This window comes from Plectropomus leopardus, chromosome 21, assembly GCF_008729295.1.
Source record: "Plectropomus leopardus isolate mb chromosome 21, YSFRI_Pleo_2.0, whole genome shotgun sequence".
In the NCBI taxonomy this organism is placed as follows: domain Eukaryota; kingdom Metazoa; phylum Chordata; class Actinopteri; order Perciformes; family Serranidae; genus Plectropomus; species Plectropomus leopardus.
The window spans coordinates 14,048,474-14,073,440 of NC_056483.1; the positions used below are offsets into that span (position 1 = coordinate 14,048,474).

The 24,967-nt window shown below is 39.3% G+C and overlaps 1 protein-coding gene across 1 annotated transcript in view; it reads right to left on the reverse strand.

Annotated features, from left to right (window-relative positions):
* Positions 1-24,967, reverse strand: part of cntnap2a (contactin associated protein 2a) — a 373,307-nt gene that overhangs the window by 53,660 nt on the left and 294,680 nt on the right. The window contains exons 16-18 of the mRNA XM_042510367.1: positions 19,559-19,715; positions 16,066-16,193; positions 1,180-1,350 (exon numbers count right to left, since the gene is read on the reverse strand). Of these exons, the coding sequence (XP_042366301.1) occupies positions 1,180-1,350; positions 16,066-16,193; positions 19,559-19,715 (456 nt within the window). The remainder of the gene's footprint in view (positions 1-1,179; positions 1,351-16,065; positions 16,194-19,558; positions 19,716-24,967) is intronic.

Here is a 24,967-nt window from a genome sequence, read left to right on the forward strand (position 1 = left end):
AGACACACAGCCTCTTGCCTGTTTACTTTCAGCTCTGTGCGCTGTCATGGATATGTTGTACACAAAAGAACTCGCCACCAGTTTGCAAGGCTGGGGTAGAGATGTGTGCCCAAAAGAAAATCCCCCTCTGATTTAAAACATTATAAAAGATGTTTTTTTGGCTCCAGCTGTGTAACTATTCCATTCAATGTGTCTGATATGTCAACTGAAGTATGCACAGCTGCAAGTAGATGGGAATATTAGTGGAGTATTATGGGTTTCCCACACATTCATTTATTTATGGCAGCCTGATACAATCATAACTTCTGCTGCACGTACTGATTTTATATTTTTGGAGCTGGAGTGTTTATTAACAGCACTATTTGAAAAAAGATAACCCTTGGTTTTGAATTGCATCACACCCTTGGAGCACAGAGCGTACTCTGAGCTCAGACAGAGCAGCAGAATGCCAGGCGCAGTGAAAGTAAAACTTAATCCTTCATTGTGCTGGGTCTAAAAGTTTGCATTTACTCGCCTCTGCAGCAGCTGCTCCTCTCATGGATATTTTGTGGATGTAAACGTACTCATTGCAACACATACAACTAAACCATTTCACCAACACCATGAGTTGACCCTGTGTGTGTGTGTGGGATATGTGAGTATTTGTGTACTGTACAGGTTCACGGGGACAAACTTTTAAGAGAGTTAAACAGTCATACATGCAAGAATAGTTTTTAAAAAAAGAAATGGAGAGACAGAAAGAGAGAGAGAGAGAGAGAAAGAGAGAGAGAAAGTCTGTGTACTGGCATGTCTGTGTGTGTGTAAGAGAGCTTGTGTTTTGTCAACCCTGAAAATGGGTGATTTGGTTAAACAGAGGTTTATAATGGACATAATTATTGCACACACCAATTACCTTAAATAAATGATTGCTCTCTCTCTTGCAATCACACAAAGTAGTGCGCTATAATCAGGAAGGCAATTGACTGTTGCTGGTGTGTGCATCTGCGTCAGTGTGTGTGACAATGTGATTCTGAGTGTGTATGTGTGGTGACAGGTTGCATCCAGCGCAATCAGACTGACTGATGAATTAAAACTCACACTAGGGTAGATAAAGAGTAAGAGTAAAAGAGAGAATGAGAGAGACAAACATGGAGAGTGATGACTCTCATACAAACACAGAATCACTCAGGTGCATCTTACATTTGAGCTCCAAGCGGATGAAGTCGGTGTTGCCAAGGTTCTCCAGAAAGACGCCGTAGGGCGCGCTGGTCTTGAAATAGAAGGAGATGTCGGCGCTGGTCTCACCCTGAAAGGTGGCAAAGTGCAGGTAGGATGACGGAGTGGTGAACGACGCAGCGTTCCAGTAGTTGTCTGTGAAAAAAGCCCAAAACAAATAGAATCACAACCAGCCCATCCGACATGCACCTACTGCGCCCTCCATCAGCAGTGTGGCAAACACTATAACCCACTCCGAGCTGATAAGCCGAAGAATAAATTCAATGCAGAAATGGTTTTATTTCAAATGGTAATGCATCCATTCTCATTTCTTTCCAAAGAGCTATCAATCTATTCAGGCTAAAACAGTGTTATCTCACCGACATTGTCTAATGTGGCTCATTTGATATCTCCTCAGTAAAAATGATTTCATCACCTAAAACTCTATTTCTGTGCAGAGGTTTTAACGCAGCCTGTAATTTCCTGCAACTTCAATAATGCTCAATAGAAAGTTGATCATATCATAACAGCAAAGAGAGACCATTTCTTTTCTTCTAAATGAGGACCTGAGAAAGGGACAAGGGTACACGGATATAGTGCTGCGGGATTTTTGATAACAACTTTTCTAATGACTTTTATGAAGCGAAACCAGCGGCTGCTAATGAAGACAAAGTAGCGGCATGCTAAACAGCTGCTGATGAGTTATCAGACTGTGGTTGATGAAGTGACTTCTCTGCTGTCCCCTCTCCTCTGCTCTTGCCATGTCGGTGCCTCGCTCCTATCACTCAAGGAAGATGGAGAGCAGGGAGGAAAGAAGACGAGGAGGGGGAGAGGAGACAGAGTAGAGGAAAGAGGCCAGGCACGGGTGAGAGGATAGAATATGAAGAAGTGATGGAAAAGAGGGGAGAAAAGTCATGCAGAGGGCAGTTGACAGGAGAGGAGGAAGAGGAGAAGGAGGAGGAGGAGGTGGGGGTATATGGAGGGCAGGAGGAAGAGGAGAAGAGTTAAGGCTAATGTGGAATAAGCTGTGTGAGATCTCGTTGATGCCTCAGAGGATTGGCCTCAGACCCTCCACCATAACCCTGGATGAGCAGTGAAGAGAAACACTAGAGCAGTGGGGAGATGTGTGTGTGAGTATGTGTGTGTGTCTATACAAGAACTGTGTATTAGAACTACTGCTAATGATTAATGTAGAGTTAATCTTTAAATTATTATTCTAATCTGACATCTACAAGATGTTATCCAAATTTTTCTGAGCCCAAGATGACGTTTTTTATTTATAATGACAATTTATAAAGATTTTATTCCATATAAATGACAAATGATTATCCATTATAAAAAGAAAAAACTCTGACTGATTTTATGTCAAGAAACTAATCAGCTAATTAACTTATCATTTCAGTGCCCCTTTGCTCCCTTTCAACTGATTTATGGATGCATATGTGTTCCTGTGTGTCGTAAGTGTGTTTGTAAATGTGTTAGTGTGTTTGTGTGTTAGTGTAAGTATACACCAGTGTCCATGCATCTGTGTGTGCATGTGTGTGTGTGTGTCTCCTGGCTCTCTGCGATAAGCTCTCCCCAATGACAGGGCTGAGCTTCTCCCCTCTCCTCCTTGCCTCACATCCAGTCACCAGGGGCAAGGGCAGATAGCGGCCAAGTGTACACACAGACATGCGCACACAAGCACGCGCAGACCACCTCCCGATTTTGTCTTTGTGATTAGTGCCTTTGAAGTTGGAATACTGTTCATTTCTCTACGGGAGGCACAGCCAATTATTGAACAGGGTTAATTGGGGACTTAACAGGAGGAAGCCTGCAGAGGCCACGGAAACAAATAATTACGTTGACTGTGTTGTTCCAACCAGGGGCCACATGGTTGGCGACACTCAGATGTACAATCACTGACTGATTGTAAATTGTTTTGATGATTGCAGCATATGCAGGAGCACAAAGGTGCAATAATGACAATATTTCAGAAGAGGTAACCAAAAAGTAGCAGGACTATAGAGGTGAAAAGCATATGGGTACCAAGGCTGCAACAGTATGAGATTTTCCTAGTACGATAACCATCTCAGAAAATATCAGTTTCACAGTCTTACGCCACTAGAAAAAATGTGCATCTTATCCTGGGCCCAGTTAGATAAACCCACACTGTAAACATAAAAAAATAGTTTTGCCTTGAAAAGGTTAGTGTCTGCACTGCGTTAAAATTTTAAGTTGACTGAATTTGAGAAAACAAGTTGTGATGCTTCAACTTGTCTTCTCAGATTTAGTCAACGGCAGCCCGAACACTAACTTTTTTTTTAAAAGTTAAAACAAATAGTTTATCTTTATAGTTCACTCGTGGGTAATTGGCATGGGGCCATTATGGAACCTTTTGAAAATCCCATATGGGGCCCATTTTTCAGACCATTTACTACCCACACGGGCCCCACATAGAAATTTTGGCTGGGAGCTGGCATGGAGGCATAATTGTTATTATCATCAGTTACAATGGCCCTTAAAGGAATGAGAACAAGTTTCCTTTGGTTGAACGAATGCTTCATTACAAATGAAAATTAAAACCATTTATTTTAATGGTATTGTGTATAAAGAGGCAGTAAAGGAGGAAAGGAGCTTTGCACGTGCAGGTGTGATTCTCTGTGTGTTTGTATTTTTTTTCAATAACAAAAACAAGCATATGGTGTGAAAACTGTTATTTTTTTTTTTTTTATCTATGGTATACTGTAAAACCTGTACACAGAAGCAGTCCTTATTGATATACATATACACAAAGAATTTGTTCAGTTTTCCTTTGTGTGTACTGAATAAACAAATCCAGCCGTCACAGTAGACATTACGAATACATAAACAACATTAAAAAAGTCTCATGTGCTGTGATATCTATTTGTATGCACTGGACGAGACCGTAAGCGCTTCGAGCAAGAGAGTAAAAAGAAGGTTGACAAAGACATAGAAGCAAGAAGGACACGAGGATATAGAAATACAGCCTGGAGGCGAGTCATGCTTCAGAAGGAGGGAGAGAGAACAAGAGGAAAAGAGGAAAAAGAGGGGAGTGGGAGGAGGTTAGAGAGAGAGAGGGCTCAAAGGGGATCTATGGTGTGAGAAGCAAAGGAGAACAAAACATTAGGGGGTTGACGGAAACGGAGTGTTGGAGAGAAAACAGTGTTAGAGGAATAAACATGGGAGCCAAATCATAAACCTCTGATTGCCCCTGTGCCAGATCCACAGATGCAACTGGTTGGCTAGGCTCTGTGGCACATTTATCACTCCCATATTGAAATGTTTATCAAACAAATGTTTCAAAAACTGATCCAGCACATGAATGTCTTTTCCTGACTGAGACACCACAAATATTAGACTGGTAGCCATAATGTCCGATAACACGCTTAAAGGCAAAGCAAATTAAGCTCATGCCAAGAATTTATTGACCACAGATCTATAAAATGAGTGTGATATGAACTGCACGGCCTGCTACATTAAACAGCCTTGGAAGACAATCAGGTCGTTCTATAAGCTTCTGTGTGCAATCAAGCCATTTTACTTTATGTATTCATATGTAGGCTTTCAGTAAACAGAGACAAAACTAGAAAGGAGGATCTATGGTTTGTGATGAGAACTTCCAAGACAGACGCTTTTCAAATGAAATCTGAAGTGGTTTCCTTAATAAGCCACTTTTCTCTGTCTAATTGGTTCTCAAGGTGATGCCTTTGCAGAAATTCTTATCCTGTTGTCACTTATTCTCCTGGATGCCTTGGTCTCACTGCGCGGTGCACTACTGCAGACAATAAGGCTTACCCAAGAATATCTCGGATCTACTTTCAGGACCTCTCTGGCCTCTGTTGCCGAGCTACTCGTTTGTTAGACACTTCATTTTCTGAAGCAGCGGAATAATGGTCGATTGACATTCAATTTCTTCCGTCTTTCAACATGTAGATGGAGTACTTTAAGGTTTCAAGAGTCTTCTGTGGTGGCAGCCTTCAATACATTCAACCCCAGTGCACCTTACATTAAACAACTATTTGAAACACTTTAAAATGCATACAAAGAGTACAGCACAGAAAGAAATGGAGCAAACCAGTGCTGTGTGGAAGGATCACTGCAGTCTGGATGGGAGGACGATGCAGCATGAAGTAATTCAAAATCCAGCGAGGGCTCATGACTCACATGAGCAACAATTCACATTCTGTCATCAGGGTTTAGAGCTTCTATGCTCTGGTTTGTTGGTGCAGTGACCAAGGTGCTTAGAACATAGCAACAGCTTGATCTGCATAGTTTTCAAGGAGGACATTTTTTTAAACATGCAGCAATGAAGCAGCTGAAGGACCCTCTGTCCTGTGATTGGAATATGTTTGGTGAATAGCTACTTTTTCCAAAGTTGAAGTGAATAAAATTTTTTAGCCATGCTAATGATGTGGCTCCATGAATAGCAATGTTTGTCTGTTGGTCATCATCATTTTACATAGACATTCATAGATGCCAGATAATAAATATTTCCTGTAGTTCCCCATCAGGTTGACATTTGTGGCTTTAAGTGAAATGTTTCAACAACTATTATTATAAATTGCAATAAAATTTGCTACAAACGCACACTATTTTCCCTGCAGAGTGAACTGTGATATTTCTGGTCATCTTCTCACTTTTCATCTAGTGCCAATATTATGTTACACATTTCAGTTTGTCCAGCACTTTGGTTTATGACCAAATACCTCAAATCTAATAATATCACAGCTAGGCTTCACATTGGTTTTAACAGACAACATCACATCACCATAGTCATGGCTTCTCTACAGAAACACAAATGCTGACCCCATATGAGCCAGTATGCAGCCTTGGATCCCCAGATGGGGCCCCTCTGGCTGCTCCAAAGTCAAGGCTTGGTAGAACTGATGCCATTGTAAGCACTTTTCATGCAATCCCGGGTCAAACTCTGAATCATAGATATGCTCTAAATGTCACATAAAGCTCCTTTAACACCCACTGCAGGGATTAATGAAAAAGAATCACAAATGTAACCACAAAAAAACAGAGCAAATTTAAAGGTACTCCAAAATCTGCTTATATTATGATTATTTCTGCACTTTTTGTCTGCATGTTGTAACCATCTCCCACACCCTTCAACTAATTTGACTGAGACGTGGCATTGCATAAAACACTGAAAACAGCTGCTGACCTCTGGATCAGACCATGGGGACTCGTGCAAAAAAACAAAAACAAACTCCAGCCCACTGAACTGTGGAGGCTGACATGACGTGAGATACAGTTTGGGGTGAAGTTTGAGTCTGTACGCCAACTAGATGATTCATCTGTCCATGCTTGACCAGATGGGTTATGTGCCAGTACCAGCAGATGGTAAGGATGACTGAGTGCACTGTCGCAGGTCATTAACTAGGACATTTTCAGGCACACACACAAACAAACACACATATAAAATACATGTGAATACACTTTAAAAATACAAATTCATGTATACGGTTGGCTGTACAAAGAAGACTACACTTAATACAGAAATAGCTCATATTTAAAACCTCATCCTCACACGTACTGCATGTACTCAGTGTGAAGTGTGTCTGTATGTCTGTGTATTCACTGTAGATTGTGAAATTCAGGATCTCTGGCCTGCTAAAGCACTTATTACTCAGTTTTGCAGGAGCAAACACCCGCTGAGCCATCTCATTTAACTTTTCCACTTATTCTGCTACCTACTTCAGGTGCAAAGTTGTCCTTTTCATCAAAGGACTTAGAATAGTGTCATCCAACAAGAGAGACAGCAGCTCCGATCTTGGAATGTGATGCATCTTGAAAGTGCCCCCAAGGGTACAGCTCAGATATAATTCAAAACATAACACTTGAACCTACATATATATTTCTGAAACATATTGAACTATGGCACAATACTTCTGTGCTCATGTCTAAATTTCCACGGAGACCTGCATTTCATTTCAACTGCATGTAATTGGTTTAGGCTCTGTATGTTTATAGTAAAAATAGTATTTGAAACTTCAGGTAATTAGTCTGTATCTTTCATTTCAGACTTGATAAGCCTTTATCAATCTGACTCAACTGATAAAGTTGCTCATCACATTTTTAGCACTTAACCTTTAGAGATATAATCATGAAGAGATTACAAGATATACAAGTTTAGCAAAGACAGAAAGGGAAACTTTTTCTTTAAATTATTTCTTGTGTATGAATATTTAGACAAAAGGATAAATGTAATATGTTTTTAAATGGATGTAATGCTCTGCTAAAAATAAATTGTGGAAATAGGACTTCATCTAGCAAACATTAAAAACAATTTTGGTGATTAGCTTTTGTTTTCCTCCTTCAAGGTCACTGGAACTAACCTTTTCATTTACGGCTTTGTCAAATGTTTATGAATACCTGTTTGGTCGATGGAATCATTACCATGTATGTATAACAAAGGCTCATTAGTTTTTATTCAATTATTTTAGTATTGTTCTTCTGCTGTTTTTTTTTTCCAAAAATAGTTGCTATTTGTTGTCTTGTTTCTTACTTTTTCATATGGTGTTTAATTTTGTCTATTTTTTAAAAAATGTATATATTTACAAAGTGTGTTGTTTGGATTTACCAAAACTCATATATTATCTCTACGTAAACTGTGCATCGCTGGTGGCCTCCTCCCAGGGACTACAGCTAAAAAAAGTGAGCTTTTAGTTGGTACAATATATTGTGTATTGTACCTGTTAAATAAACAATAAAATAAATATGTATATATATGAAATGTAAAAATGGGCCCAAATGTTAAAAAAGTTTTCATGTGCTTAATGATCAAAAAAATAAATAAATTGTACAATACAAAAAAAGTTATCAAATTTTGACTTTTACTACATTTTTACACTTGACTTGTTTATCTGTTTACATCATCTCATACATCTATGAACAGAAAAGTAATAAGCCCTTTGGTATGCGCACCAGACCCTTGATGTCTTAAAAAGCATGCTAGAATGACATCAATTACAGAGACATTACATGTGGGCATATGAACAGTGACAAATGGGTACAAATCAATTAATTAGTTTTGAAGTATCATAGGTGACCCTTGTAATCTTTCATTTGTGGTCAGCCATGAGGCCGTGCATGTCTCATAGCAGGTGCATTACATTATAATAATAGAGCACATGCTGCTTTGCTTCATTTGCTGTCATTTATTTTCATTCCTATCTATTAAAATGTCCAAACCCTTTTAACATCAATAAATGGGACTAATTCCTCTCTGTCTGCCTGCGACTGTATAGGCTGCCATTAAACTAGCCATGGAAATGGGCTTCATTAATGCCCGAGCATGCACGCACGCATGCACACGCACACACACACACACACACACACAGAAAGTTGCACTCTTACTTGCTCTTGTGCCCACCGCGGACACACACACACACACACACACACACACACACACACACACACACAGAGAAGCGTGCACATGTGCACACACACAGACACAAAGACACCTCCTTACTAAAACTTTCCCTGACTGCACAAGACATTAGTCATTTTCCTAAGAAAATCCATTATATGGCAGCCAATCATCATTGCTCTTACTGAGACAGAGCTCCATGCAAAGTATGAGGAGCATCAATCATACACGGAGCACCTATTCACGTGTGAAATTTTTAATATATGTTTAATATGCCTTAATGGGCCAATATATAATGCATGCTCCATGTTCCGGTGTCTTGACTGGCACTATTGCAAACATACCTCAAAGTCATCTTCATTTTAAAGTTAGTTTGTTAATTTGGCAACTCAATATAAAAGGGGATAACTCTATCTTTGTCTCTCACACTCACTCACACACACACACACACACACACACACACACACACACACACACACAGTCACACAGTGGATAATAGAGTAATACAAAGAGAATATGACCCCCTCCAAGTGACAGAAGGATCCATCTTTTGTAATTGTGTCTGCCATACTGCTACATGATAGAGCCACACACACAAACAGATGTGATGTCATGGGTCATTAAATCATGGTTTGTTTGTATGTTGGCAGCTCTGTGATAGAGGGACATTAGCGAGAATGGCACCAGATTGTTGATGAAGGGACCATAATGAGTGTGACACTGGTGAGGAGTGAGGGCAGGTGGTCTGTCATGTTCTGGCCCTTCGACAGAACCAGGCCACTTCCTGTCTCCTGAATGAATGTAAAAACTGATAGAGAGTGAAAAAATCTGTGCATGAAAGTAAACCACATCCACAGTATTCTTAGATTCATTCTGTTGTAGTTTAAATCCAGCACAGTCTGTAAAGCTTGCAAAATGCCCACACATAGTCCACTGAGATTGCATAGCTCCACTCAGTTATTCCCTTTAGTATGAAAAACAAGCAGACAATAGATAATATATGAAGCATTATTATCCTAATGATCATGCTGCCATGCACTAAAGGTGAAATCCATGTTTGCTTTTTCTCTCTGCACGATATTACTTTCCACAAAACCTCTCTGGTACTTTGTTACATCACACAGGAGATACTGACATTACTTCCTCTCTATGCTGTTTTAATCTATTTCATCTTAGGAGGTAGAAAAATAAAGAGAAGGGATGAGGGAGGCAGAGGCAATCTCCAAAGACAAAACCACTTGATTGAGGTATTCATACAGTTTTGTTCTGAAGCCGCTTGATGGATAACACATACGGGGAGTCAGGATCTGATTGAGCCTGCAGCTGTAGTGTGGTTCAACTGTTCCACTCTTAAGAAAAGATAATACACTGACTGCATTTACAAGCACAAAGTATTCATGTTTTTGGCCTTACTCCATAAAAACAGACAATATTCCTGCTAAGATGTTTACACAGCAAATGAAAATTTATATTTCATTTATATTCCCCTTTATATGCAGCTGTATATATGCTGATTAATGTGCCCTAAAATGTCATTATCACATCAAAATATAGAAAAAAAGGAATGACTTGAGTTGCTTGTGCCATTTTGCTCCTTTGTGTCAAAACAGGTTTTTTTTTTCAATTGTTTTTTCCCCAGTGGCCGACTTCTTTGAGTGTACGATCACAGCCTCCCTCTATTATTTCTTAAACCACTTTCTTGAAAAAGTCAGCATTGTAATATCTGCTCATATCCTTGGACACACTTTTATCCCGGCCTTAAAAATTGTTTTTTATGTATAGCGTAACCATGACAACGTACAGAGCTGACCATAAACAGGCAAGAGGCCGTGTTTTGCAAACTGAGGTAAAAACCTCAAATAACACACATATTGTTATAATGCTGTATACTTGTCCAAAAATGCTCTTTAAACCTGACTAGTAACAGCATACCCTACATGTCTTGATAGGGAATGTCACATTCGGAATAAGGCCCCATTCAAAATATCCAAATTGCAAATTTTGTTTTCATGACCTGTATCAAATTAATAATATTGTCATATTTGGAATATTATTCAGCCCCTCCAGGATGTTGCTATCACAACAATTAATGCAAACTCAGTCAGTCCTGGTGAATGTTGTGTAACTTTGCCCAATCACTGCAACTTTATCGCAATTTTGACTATTTATAAATGGGTACAATATCATTACATTAAGGTGATGCACACAGCATATTGATGCGATCAGCCCCCCGCCCCGTCCTTCTGTCTTGCTTTTTCATGAGATTACTTCTGCAGGAATGGAGCTCCGTGCCTGGGGAAGAGTGTCACAAACACAAAGTGACAGGGCTAACTGTTAGCATCACATGGCTGACGTCAACAAACTGTTAATAACAGGTTTAATGACAGAGTCAAGCCACTTCAATGTTGCTCAGAGTAACAGCTTGGTGTCGAATGTCAGCGACGGCTGTGTGGCTTCTGCCCACAGCGGCAAAATATGACCAGTATAGGGATATTCAGCTGTGTTAGTCCCTGCCAACTTGGTAAAGAGAGCAGGAGGAGAGAGGTTAAAGAAACTGGTCATTCAGCGCGGCTTCAAAAGCAGCAACAGCTGATTGTTGGCAATCTGATGTTGCTGCCCCCCCCCCTCCCAAAACACAAATAGATTTTAATTCTGTGGGAAACACTGAATGCTCATAATAAAAATCTCAGAATCCAAGACACCACCACAACTATTTTTACAACAGCTATAAACATTGTAACATGCATCATATTTTTTAGAAAAGCTGCCATGAAATCAGTTATTTCAGGCTACAACAATCCCTAAAACAGCACCATAATCCTGCAAGACTGAATAGTGTAATATTAGTGTGCATATAAATTTGGTCATTGTTGCATTGTTTGACTCTAGTTGTAATCTGTTTTGTCACATTTAGGAACGATGAGAGAAACTCACAGCCGAATACAACAAATCAGCTTCTGGCTCCTTGTGGCTTTCAGGAAGCCTCCCAAAAGATACTGTACTTGAGGCTGCAAAAAGCCCGAGTAGCAACACATGCTGGCTATGTATTACTGCATCATTTGAAAAGTGTCAATTAGTGTTGGTGTGCTGATACAGGGAGTGAAAAAAATGACACTTTTCTGGAGAGTTATAGTGTGTGGTGAAGCAGGATAGCAATATGTCAACAAATATCAGTCTTGTCATCTTCAAGCTGGCTTGCTAACACCTAAAACGATGGTTTTGGTGTGCATCACACACTGGTATGTGTTTTGCTGAATTTCTCCTTGTAATGGGAGCTATCATTGTGTGGCTTTACATCATTAGGATTATATTTCCATTATCCATTGACTTTTATGAGATTGTGTGAAAGCCCACTCAGATTCAGAATGAGAAATGTTTCATTAAGCCAAGGATGACAGATGCATCAGGAATATGATGCCATGAATCACAGAGACAGAGACACAGTGCACACTGCAGGACTGACACACTGCAGGTACAGAGTGAAACAGCAAAGGCTCGTGAGTTAGGAGGAAAGAGAGGTGGTCAATATGATAGAGTAGGAATCTGTGTGTGTCTTCCAGTTGACCCCATATCCCACAGGGAGCAGTGTGCCAACACTGATTAGAAGAAAAGACAGGAAGAGAAACAGCTAGGATTAAACAGCCTCTCTGGGTGTGTTGTTTGTGTGTGTGTTTCTGCAGTATCTGATATCTGATGTTTACCTGAGAAACAACCAAAACTACAAGGACTAGACAGAAGAGAATAAAAGGATGAGAGGCCTGTTTAGATGGAAAGTCTCTGAACAGAGTTCAGATACCTTTATCTGGCCACACACGCATACATAAACACAAACACAAGCGGCTACAGACACAAAAACACATATTCCGAAGCGCAAAAAACCCACACATATACACACATAGTATTTTTCACAGCAGAAATACAAGTCAAGATAAAAAACTATTTCTCTGAATGATCAGCACAATGTGAGTATGAGTGATGTGTTATTTTCATACTCAAGTGCAACCCCTGAATAACAATGTGCCCAGTTGTACTCCGCTATGCATGAAGTGTTTTCTCTTGTTCTCTCTCACAATAGTTTTTAATTAAGACCCCATTTAAACCATCAGCAGCAAATTTTAATCTTCAAAAGCGGTTTGTTACTTTCTAAAAGTTTGGCTTTCAGTGTCGGGATGTATTGTTCAGTCTTAGACATACTAACAATGTTTCATTTCTCCAGGGATTAGGGATGCAGAAGGGGGCAAAATGCTCTTCTACATGAGGAAAGTAAAGATAATAAAGACCAAAGTACTCCTCTATTTTTTTAATTCTGTTGGGTGTTTAAGTCATGACTTTGCCGCCACCCCACTAACCATACAGCTGCACATTTTCCATTAATTGTAAAGAAATATAATGGGTGGTTTGCCCATGCTTAGATATGTGACATTAATTATTGTACTATGTGTGTTATCAGGTGTTGTGCAACTGTGGCAAAGATCGTGCCCTCTTAGAGCAGGGTGGAATATTTTTTTGTGTTAAGTATTAAAAAAAACTGTCCAGAAAACAACTGGATGTCCCTGAGTGACATACTTGACATAGTTGAAATGTACAGGTACCACAGTTTAACAAAGTAATCCATGTACCTATGAAGTAAATTATATAATTTACAAAGAGAGAGACAGTCACCATATTGTTAGCCACTTTGTGTGTATTATTGCTTGAAGTAAATTACCTGACTTTGTAACCGTAGTAAACTGCACACCAAATACCTGTTAAGTGATGAAGCCAGTTCCTATAGCATTTAAGTATACACATCAATTGTATAAATGCATCATTCTACAATGTACAGCACATAGCTCACTAGGCTTACACAATGTGTTCAGTTTCCCACTATTACATACCTGAATACATCAATAGTGATGGAAATAGCTAGCATTGACTGGATTTTTATGAATTATTTTCCCCAAGAAAAATGCATTAAGAAAGTTGAGTCAAACACAGAGTAGGTAGAATTAGGAGCCATTTATTTTCTGTAGGGCACAGGGCACTGGCCAATACAACCCTTAACACGCTGTCCACATTGTTTTACTGACTTTCAAACAAGAGGATGTATCTTTTGGTACCCACAGAGAGCTCTCAAAGGTCAAAGGTTTCATGAGCAATTCACAAGACAGAAAGAAACTTAGAGCACCTGTAGGGGCAGAAATGCACCCCGAACTGCACCGTCATGCAAATAGTGTCCTTTTGTTCCTGTGCTATCTGCACGTATTTCAAGTGGGCTATATGCATTTGGCAGACAACTGGCCCTTTTCAATGCAAAAGAGCCTCATGGCAAAAACAGTCTAGTTCACAGAGATTAGTACTAAGACACACGCAGTTACGGTGAAAGTATCACAGTCTTCAGACTCGCAGACTGGTGGTAAATGAAGAGCACTGACAGACTGGGATACTAATCCCAAATATGTTTTCTCTCTGTCACATTTAAATTCCTTGCCTGAAGTTTTGTAGTTTCTCTGTACCTTATTGGTAAAGACCTGTAGCTTGCAGGCTGAAAATTTCAGTTTTTATTTTCTCTCTGTTCTGCTTACTGTGTTCTTTGTGCAAAAGCCACATTTATATTTTGCCTTGTGGGTAACTGCAATCAGACACAAAAAATGTAAAACTGCACTCAGCTGCAAAACCTCTTGAGCATGTTTGCCCTGCATTATCCTTAATGGAATATATTTTAAGAATAGGACCTTGAGATGGGCAGATAACAGTTCCAAGTGATGCGTAATTCATGGTGGTATCTGTGGCCACAATTCAATCTATACTCAGTGTCAAACATTGCTCCTGACTGGCGTGCCTCCACTTCTTATCGTATGTTATTGAGAATGCATAATCTCACAGTTAATTTATTCAGACTTAACTGAATTTGGAAAACATTCCAGTCTGGCTTTATGCTGTTTTAAAAACTAAAAGCGACACAGCAACAGACGGACCAGTTGCATCATCGCAGAGTCACTGTTGAAGTGTTGCTGAAACGTTCATTAACGTAGTTACACTGTGACGTGCTTGTGTGTGTCTGCTACTTGCCACAATGCAACTTGACTGAAAACCATCTAAAGTTTGTAGGTCTGCTTGGTCAAAAAATATATATGTTTTGAGTAATATCTGAGTCCTATTTAAGCATCAAATTTCGATGCATCCCTCTGTGCACCACAATGCACACAAAGCTATCACAGCACCAGCTAACTACGCTATATAACAAAGCACCACAGCTAGAAGCAAAACTATACGACTGGTTGATGCTTAACTGCGTCATTGCACAAAAGTTGAGGCAAACTCAATTTTTATTTGAGCGTGTCACATCTCCCCGCAGCAACAAGCTTAAGGTGTCAGTTTTCAACGCTTATCAGGATTCTATTGAAGAGGACTTGTAGCCTGTGCTGTGCTGCTTGCAGTGTGAACACAGCATTAGGCTGCTTTCCTGAATACTTGACATTTCTCCTCAGAGTCACAAATGACCTTCTTTGGACAAAAGATGCAGGAGAATGTGATCTTATTTATTTTAGATCTCTGTGTTCCATTGTCCATGCAGTGCTACATGACCTGCTTTAGGAATGTGGTGGTATTTCAGACACAGCAGCTCCGTGGTTCAACAGACATCACAGAGCTATCCGGATCTTAATAGGAAAGACAACCTTTATCGACAACTACACTGCATAGCCCTGTGACCTTTGTTGTAGCCGCTACATCATTTTCTCTCCTCACACATTATAAATCTAACTATTTCAAAAGTCTGATAAAGTTTCGAGTCTAGGAATCTTCTACAACTTAACATCAGTCAAAAAATGTCCTTTGGCTCCCCGCCTCTGTTCAGAGGCTACACACAATGTCAACAGGGGAATCTGAATATGAGTTGTATTTAAGAGACTGGAGGTGTTCTCTTGATTCAGCCTTTGATGAGCCCCTCACAAAGGTTATGCTGTCATGCCTTGACAACCAGCTGAGAATTATTTCAAAAGTCAACCTCTCCGCAGCTGACTTGGAGGAAGTCATTAAGTCGTATTTAGTATTTCCTCTCAATTAGGCCATTGTAACTGCAGCCCTCCTGCCACACTCAAAGGTCCCTTTAACCCCTGCAGCTAATCCAAAATGCTCACACCAGTCTTCATTTTTATGTGAAGGCACCCTGTTAGCTTTGAAGTTATTTTTAAGATCTAACTGATAATTCTAAAGCACAGTGTGATTTCGCTCCTGGCTACATTACTGACCTTTTCACTCTCTTTGAATCAGAGGCATCCTCTGGCAGGACCCCTCCTGTGTTAAAGTTACTTCATGTACGTCCCTGATTCAATCATTCATTAATTACATTTCCAACCCCCTGTGGCTCATGGGATTCCTGTTCTTTAATCTTGATATTCATTTTCACAATTATGCTCGTTGGTCCAAGCCAATCATCATTTGGGATTCTGATTTGGTTACAAATTTGCGAAGCTGCCCATTAGTTAAAATACGAAAGAGTTACTTACTATCTCCTTGGCAGCGGAGTGGTCCAACAGTCAGCCTGGCCTCAGAGCCCGGTCTGTTGGTGTCACCCACAGCCACCTGGCTGACTGGAAGGTGCTCTTTATATACCAAGAGACCAGAATCTTCTCTCCTGTAAGATGAGTGGAAACACGCAGACGGAGGGAAGAGGAGGAACCATGTTAAATATTTAGTCCCTTATCTTGTTGTTAAATAAAATGTGAAATTTCTGCATCTTTTGCTGTTAAGGAACCTTCTTGTATGTTGCACATTTGTGATTATAGCCAGTTTTTTCAAAACTATGCAAATGCTGCTCATTCACAGAGTTCCTTGACTTTAAGGGAGTACTTGTAGTATGTTAATGTGCATCCTAAAAAAAATCTGAAATGGTTGTGAAATGAATGTTAAAGATGATGCATGTCTCATATAGGAGGCAGAGAAAAAAGGTCATGGCAAAAAACATGTATAATAGATGTTAGTTGCATAGGGTTGGGCAATATATTAATATAATATCAATATAGTAATACAAGACAAGATATTGCCTTAGATTTTGGATATTGTAATATCATAAATGTTGTCTTTTCCTTGTTTCAGAAGCTGACTTACAATAAAGTAATGTCATTTTCTGAAAAAACAGACTGTTTTATTAATTCTCCTCATCCACTTAGTCATTAAATTCCACATTATTGATGGTTATTTATCATAAATCTTATTCTGCATATACTAGCACCAATAGTCAACCCTACAATATCATCGCAATATCAATGACGTGATATTTCATTTTCCCCATATTGCCCAGCCCTAGCTGTAACCATATAATTACCTTACATAAAGCATACCAAATGTTTATATTACTTATTATAGAATATATATGTGAAAATGTGCAGATATATATACATAAAACTCATTCCTAATTATTATTTTTTTTAAATATGAGGGCGGTAACCGACATAATTACAATGTAACACATAACCAATTTGCCTCTATGTTCTAGTAGCACACTGTATATGGGTATGCTTTGTATATATGCATATCTGTGTAAGTTATTTTTACATTTTCTCTAGAATGTTTTTGTTTCACACACACACACAAAAAAAAAGAGAAAAAACTATTGTACATGAACCTAACACACCATAACAAAATGGTTAAAGAAGAGTATATAACAATAAAGGAGTATATAACAATACAAGAGTGACACATAGAAGAATGAATTGGATGTATGGATGAATGAGTGGATAGTTGGCATGATATTTAAAGCAATCCATGAATGAGAAAAAAAATCAATCAATCAGAAGAACTAAATCAATTGACAGCATTATTACTTTTTCTTGCCATCACAAGAACTAGTCCACTGACAATCCCATTATAATACTACAAAGAATTATTTCTACATCACAGGCTACATGGTGGGCATGAGTTTTAGCATAAAATGCTATAAACTATTTGATTTTTATTGTTTGCTATTCACTGTTGTTTGAAAATGAAACAGCGAGATCTGCTTTATGGCTTTGTGCACGCATGAGTGTGTCTGTATGTGAGCGTGTATCTATGTGTGCATACATATGTGTATGCTTCTATGAGCTGACAAAAATATGGGTAACGAGTGGAAATAGAGTTATATGGGTAATATTTCATAAAGTCACTCAGCCAGACAATGAGACATTAATGCATACATTATTAATGGAGAGCGCCAGACAGAGTAAGACTTATTTGTAATCTCATCAGTTTTAGAGATGAGGAGGGAGACATGAAAGTAAATGAAATCTCTCCTTCATGCTAACACTCAGTAATTACTCACAGACAAACATACAGTATGTACACACATGCACACACACCCACAGACAGTGATCGGTTTAATGAGAAAATCCATCAGCTGGTTAAAGGAGCTTTGAAACACAAACTGTTGGTCCTGGCAAACATCGCTCTTAAAACGCATCACTGATAGTGGTATTCATCATTCAGTCACTTTGAAGTTAGACACCTCATCACACTGTCCAGCTAAGGCAGACTCTGAGCTGACAGATTAATGCAAACATTAGCATTAGGGATGGTTATAGTTTCAGCACATTAAAGTCGTCCCGTCAAAATGTCCGTGGGTATGACATTTTTTACTTTAAAGTTGAATGATATAGCAATACAGTCAGTATTGCCATATCAACGGCAGTCTTTTAGGCAATACGTTATTTATTGGAGTTATGCAGGGATTTAGATATTTCTATATTTGAATGCCAGCCAAAATGAAATTCTCAGTAAAAGAACATGTATTTATGAAGCATACTGTAACTAGCACTCAATAGGTACACTGACCTTTACGATTTCAAAATTCAAAGTGAGATTTTTTGCATAGTGCTTAATAAAAACAAACAAAACATTAAATACTGTTAAGGTAAAATAGAAGTTCCTTTGACCCAGCAGAGAAAATCTGTGGGTGGGCTGAATGACAAACACTGTTGTGTCCCTGAAGAACCTCTGAAAAAGGCATTTAACTCCTAACTGCTTCACTGAAGCTGCTTTGTGGCTGATTGTAACTGGCAGTGGTAATACTGGGCTGATCCCAATAGCGAGAATATTTACTAAATCCACTTTATCCAGTTAATTAAAAAGCATAAATGTCTTTATTGAGTTGTCCACTGGTTATTGATTGTAATGAACAGTAATTGACTATCCAGTCCCATCCTCCTGGTACTGGATAATTTTGGTCAGAAACCTTTTTGAAATAACAAAAGTGTGCAAATTAAGACACAGCATTAGTATAAGGCTTGTAAATATGCATTTGATGGCTACATATATGACATTGTTCTAAAAGTCAGAGGCTAAAGCTACATATCCCAGACAAAAAGACTGCTTTCACAAACGTTTTGATCCGTGTTGAAGAAATGGAAGGAGCAGTACTGTTCTTGTATTGAAGTGTTAGATGTATTAGAGTACAGTGTAAGTGAAAAAACACCTGACTATTATTCCATTGTACCACTTCCACACTGTCTTTTGTAGAAAAACATAGTCTGATATGCACAACAGAGACCATAGAAACAATTTCAAACCATATGTTACAAGAGGAAAGCCATTGAGGATTAAGACTAACCAATGTGCTTGGGAAATCTTACTCTATTCCAGTAAACTGTTTTGGCTTTTAGACAGTTTTCCATACGTGCCACTGAGTCTCTGATAACCCAGATGTACCGTAGCGTCAGTGATAGGGCAAATCTGTAAAACTGAAGTGGGATGGATACAGCTGGGTGCTCAAAGGAGCATTAAGCAGAATGCACAGCAGAATGATGCAAATAACAGATGTGCTGACTCGGCTGTATGAATGTCCCTGTATGACCTGCTATGCTCCACTGCAGCCGGTGGACTGGGTGTGACCGAAAACTTTCACTGGCAGCTGGTTCTGCAGACTTTAATTAAAGTCAATGCATAACTGAAACTGTAGTGAAGTTAATCAATATGGTACAAATTGTGTGCGCTCCGGCTAAACTTTTATGTGACTGTCTGACTTACCATTGTTTGTGGTCGGCATCGCAGTTGCAGTCATACTTGGGGTCAGTGCAGTTCCTGTCGATGCCACAGGCACATTTCTGGATGCCGGGCCCCGAGCCTCCCCAGTAGAAGTGCTTCTCGCTGCCCCGACCCACCCACCAAGTATAGGGCGTCCCATCTGGGGAGCAAACACACACAAACAAAACAGAAATATATTGGTTCCTTTCCAAAAAGAACAGTCATGTCCCTACTGGTTTCTAGTTGAATACTATAATGTTCACTGTTTGCCTCACAGAAAACACAAACTTCTGCAAAGGCAGTCACATTGTGTTACTAAACTGTCCAAACTCCTTCCCATTGCCAGTGATTAATTGTTAAATCATTCACTGTTTGAGGCTTTTGTCGCATTAATGTGATTTATATTGACAGCCAGCAGCTGCATGGTGAATGTAATTCATTTGTTCAGCATGTTTTACACAGCTGGATGGTAAATGCCTTTGAGACAGGCAGGCACACTTAGTCATAGATCACACCTGTGATTTCAAAGATCTGCTAAAACACAGATTCACGTTGCATTTACATTTGAGTGTTGCAGACATTATGAGTGAATCTGTGTTTATATAAGTGTCTGTGTGAATGCAAGTACTTCTGAGCACATCTGTCGACACACAAACACCTCTCTGTGTGAATGTGCGCCCGTGAGCATGTGTGAGTGTGTGTGTTTTAATGAGTGGATAAAAGGTGAAGGATCACTGCTTTTCAATAAGAAATGTAATATTGTTTTCTTCGCCCTAGATAACATATTCTGGCAGGAGACAGTAAATAGGCAGAGAGATAGGTGTAAATATTTTGGTGCCTGGAAATACATCACAACAACAGCAGGGGATAATGAAACAATATTACATTTCCCTCTTTATTCAAAGAAAATAAGCTGCATTGTCAATATCGCTTTGTCAAATTCGTTCTGAGACAATGAAATCTCCTGAGCCACATTCCTTACAGGAGGGGATTGAAGCTGACTTCTGATGCAGCACAATTGCATTGAGAGGTGTGATATACTGTATGGTATTATTACACTCTTATATTTTTATATTTTCTGAGCTGGTGCTAAACTCCAAGAGGAAGTTGTGTGTGTGTTTCTGTGTGTTTATATATATATATCTATATATACACATATATTATGTGTGCGTGTGTGTGTTTGGCCTTGGTGACCTGTGGGTTTTATTGTCCTCATAAAGAGAATTAGCCTCATCTCTCTCCGGGCCGCTGTTCAGACAAGCCATTGTCAATAGGATTAACACTGCCTGCTCAAGAGACTTCACAATCCTCTCCCTTTGTGTGGACATGTATGTGCGTTTGTGTGTGTGTTGTTGCACTTTTATACAAGTAAGAACCAAGTTTGAAATTAAGACCTTCACAGATAGGTCAGTGAGGTCCCCAACCACAGCCAACTAAGCTAAGTCCCAGCCACGCGAAACACCATGCATCTTGCCCCACAGCCCAATTAGTGAGTGTCATGCCATCGTCCTTGAAGATGATCTGCCGCTACTTTTCAAAGTGAATGGCAAGTGGCTTTAGTTATGTTGCCTCAAGAGCCTCGTTTTCAACAAGCAGTCCGGTTCACTTCAGTTCAGTTCAGTTCGTTACACATTAGAACAGTTATTTTTGGGTTTCCATTGCAAAAAGGTTGTGGATGGTACCAATAGCACAGCACTTTTTTGCCACCCCTCTGTTGAGGTACCTAGCACACTGATCTGATACTAAAACGGAGCTAATAACAATGCAGTCTGTCAAGAGAGTTACAATCATCACTGCTCTTCTACAAGGACTTAATGCAAAAAGTCACTATTTTTAAATATCTCATTTATTGTGACAGAAACGGTAAACACTCCTGTTCTTTCAGAAACCCTCTTCCGACACATTCTGTCTGCGGTGGAAAGGCTAAAGAGTTCTAGGGTTTAGATACATGTCTGTACGGGTTATGTACTGGTCCTAAGGTTACTATACTGAAACTGATGGTGGAAACCTGGCTTAGTTCTTGTTAAACTATGATGGAGTGTGAAATATAAAACAAGTCTTTGGGACAAAACATCTGCTACATGAGGAAAGCAATGCCCCCAGTGAAAGGTTCCAGCAACAGACATCAACAGATGCTATACTGTAAATAACAAGCAACATAGGCCTAGTCCACAAGTAATTGGGTGTTTTTCAAAAATAGCTTTTCTATGCCTTTTGGACTTTTGTCCACAAGCAATCTGTGGTTAGGTCACTGAAAATGGAACTTTTGCAAAAGTCCTTTTAGGGTAAAGATGTTCAGAAACTCTGTTTTCTGTGTTGAAGTGTAGACAGGAACATTTTGGGGCTATTTTTCAGGCTTCTGATTAGCTAGCATCTTTTTCTTCCTTGTGTGATTTGCCAGCATGGCTTTAGTATTAGGGTTATATTAACCCCTTTTAGTTTGGCATGGCCTCGACAGCACTTCAATTGTGTTTTGGAATTTCATTTTAGGCTTAATTAATTTAAAACAGTGCTTGTGTGGATGTTTGGGTTTGTTTTTTTGAAATGATGGAGGAAATAAACTTTTTTCAAAAATAGCTGTGACTTTGTGGACTATTGCATGAACACATAAATGGATATATCACAGACCGTCTTGTACTAAAAATACAGTTTTAAATGTTGGCACATTATTGTGGTCAGGCAGATCACAAGCCACACTGAAAAGACAACAGTTTCCCAGCTGTCTTATTTGTGAGCCAAAGGGCAACAAGTAAACAGAAGCATACAGTGTGAAACAGTGAGTTAATGCCCCAGAAGCCAAAAGTCTCATTCTCTTACTTTCTGCTTGGCCTCTCACTGACCCTGCCATGCCATAACACATCCGATTTGAGCCCTCACTTTTCTCAACTTTTTAGACAGGTGGGAAGCAAGTAGAATAAAACTGTTTTTCTAGAAAAATTCCAAGCTGATCCTTTTTTCATAACCTATTTTTCAGGAGGAGTAAGAAAATATGATGGAGAAGAGAGGAGAGGAGAGGAGAGGAGAGGAGAGGAGAGGAGAGGAGAGGAGAAACAGCAGGGCATCAGGTGGAATGGGAGCTATGTATTGTGCCAGTTAAAGTCTCCTGTGTGATTCAGTTTAAGCTCTGCCAAAACAAACAACCAAGGAGTGGAGAGTGAGGAAGAGGGTGGAGGGGGAGATGAGAGAACGACAGCATGGATGGATGGAGATAGGAGAGATGGAATCACACTGGCAGAGAGTTCATATGGAGAGCCGCAGAGCGAGGGCACTGCCAAGATGAGGCTCAGCAGCGTTTTGGTGTGTGCGAGTGCATGTTTGAGAAGGACAGAGTGTGTGTGTTTGTTTGGGTGTTCTTAAGTGTGGGTTTAAAAAAGCAGGTGCACAATAATTATCACAAGTCCCACCAGATTAAGATTAATCTAAAGAGTGGTTGCTGTATTTGTATATTTTAATGCAACATTGCATCAGAAAAGAGACAGATGAAGCTTTTCTCATTTGAGTTTAATAAAATACTGGAGGAGACTTTACAGGGCAAAGGAATAAAAAATGTTAATGATAGAGCAAGGGATTACTGGTCAAATACAAATAGATTTTTGGAAGATGAAAGCAGTGGAGGAGACAGATGTAAGCCTTATCTTGAGCATTGTGTTACATCATTTACCACAATAAATAAAAGGATAATTCTGGCTGATTACAAGTAAAGTCACTTTTACGTACTTTTGACCACGATGCTGTCAGTAATATTAACATTGCACTCATTAACACAATTGCTGAGATCTGGGAAAGAGGAGACATTGCTGAAAAGAAGTCAGATTCAGCAAAAGACTACACAGTAAAATGATCTCACAGGTTTTAAACAGGTAAAGCCAATGTTGTCTGAAAGAAAATTGTAAAATTATTGCACAAACTGTGCTTGTTAAAAACAACCATCACAGTTTCCAGAACAACTTTGACCTGCTGCACTTATCGTAGTTTAGTGTGCACACAGATATCCTGTGCCTTCAGTAGGGCTGCACGATATGCAAAAAAAAAAAGGCATATTGCGATTATTTTTGACAGATATTGAAATTACAATATGAGTAATGATTTTAGTGGAAATGATCATTTTTGTATTTCATTTTCACAGTACAAACTATAAAAATGCTTATGTGATTTTGCTGTTTGGCACCAAACAGGCAAGTTCCCTTAAGTCTGGAATATGATTTGTATGCTAGGGAATCTTCACAATGCTTCATTAATGATGGTTTGTGGTGACACAATTTTCTTTATCAAAAAATTGCAGCTCCTGCGATTAGGATATTGCACTTGGCCATACGGCAATTCTGATAATGTTTCGAATAATTGTGCAGCCCTCGCCTTGAGATAATACCTTGTTGATTTTACGTCTAAATAAAGTGGTTTAGATACCTGGCTAATAATCTGATTTGTTGGACTTCATTGTAACAATGTTACAGTATTCTTATTTTCTGGTCTGAACTATAACTTTGATAAATAAAATGTTCTAATCACTAATAGTACAGCCTAAGCTGTGTAAATAAGACCCAAGCTCTAATAAAGCAAAATTATCCATTAAATCTCAAAGGATGAATAAATTAAAACACCAAGCGGAAATTTCTTGTCTGTATTCATCTTTATGATCTTAACATCCTTCCTTATCGCTCCTCTTGCTCTCACAGCCAAATCCCCCAACAAACATCTTAAATGTTCACAGGAGAGGAGAAAACAGACATGACGGATTGATAAGGCCTGAGGTTGTGTTCCTCTCCTGTCCTCGGGGACAGCCACACAACACTGCTTATTGTGATGGCTTTATCTGGCTGTTATTTCAACATCAAACCTACAGACACACTAACCTATTTATCTCTCTTCTTATCCAGAGAGGTTAATGTCTACATCTTCATCATGTCTGCTGCATTTTGTACCGAGACTCATAATCCCAAAGCAAAGACACATAGAGCTGTAGAGGGAAAGGCAACAGAGAGAGAGAGAGAGAGAGTAGGAGAGAGATTTGGAGGCTGTGAGATAAGAAGAATGACAGCAACAGAAAGATGGCAATGAAAAAAGACAGAACGAGAGAAAGAGCGTGATCGCTGTCTTTATAGTGATAAGAGACCTGTCAGTTTCATCCCTCTTTGATAACCATCTATGCTTTAGCCCAGCAATTAAACTCAAAATGGCTCCCAGAATACTCATATTAAAGGGGAACACCAACTAAATTAAAAATTTCAGTATATTATTTCCACAGCCTAGGAAACTTCAATCAATATCTGCAAGCATGAGCTACTCTTTCCTAGCCAGAAGAAAACTCATATCAGTTCTGAAAAAGGACGTAGTTCCCCTTTAGTGGCAGAACGACTGAAGTCTTTCACGTTGCTGCAGGGCTACTGAGCCAAACATCCTTACTGTTCAGTT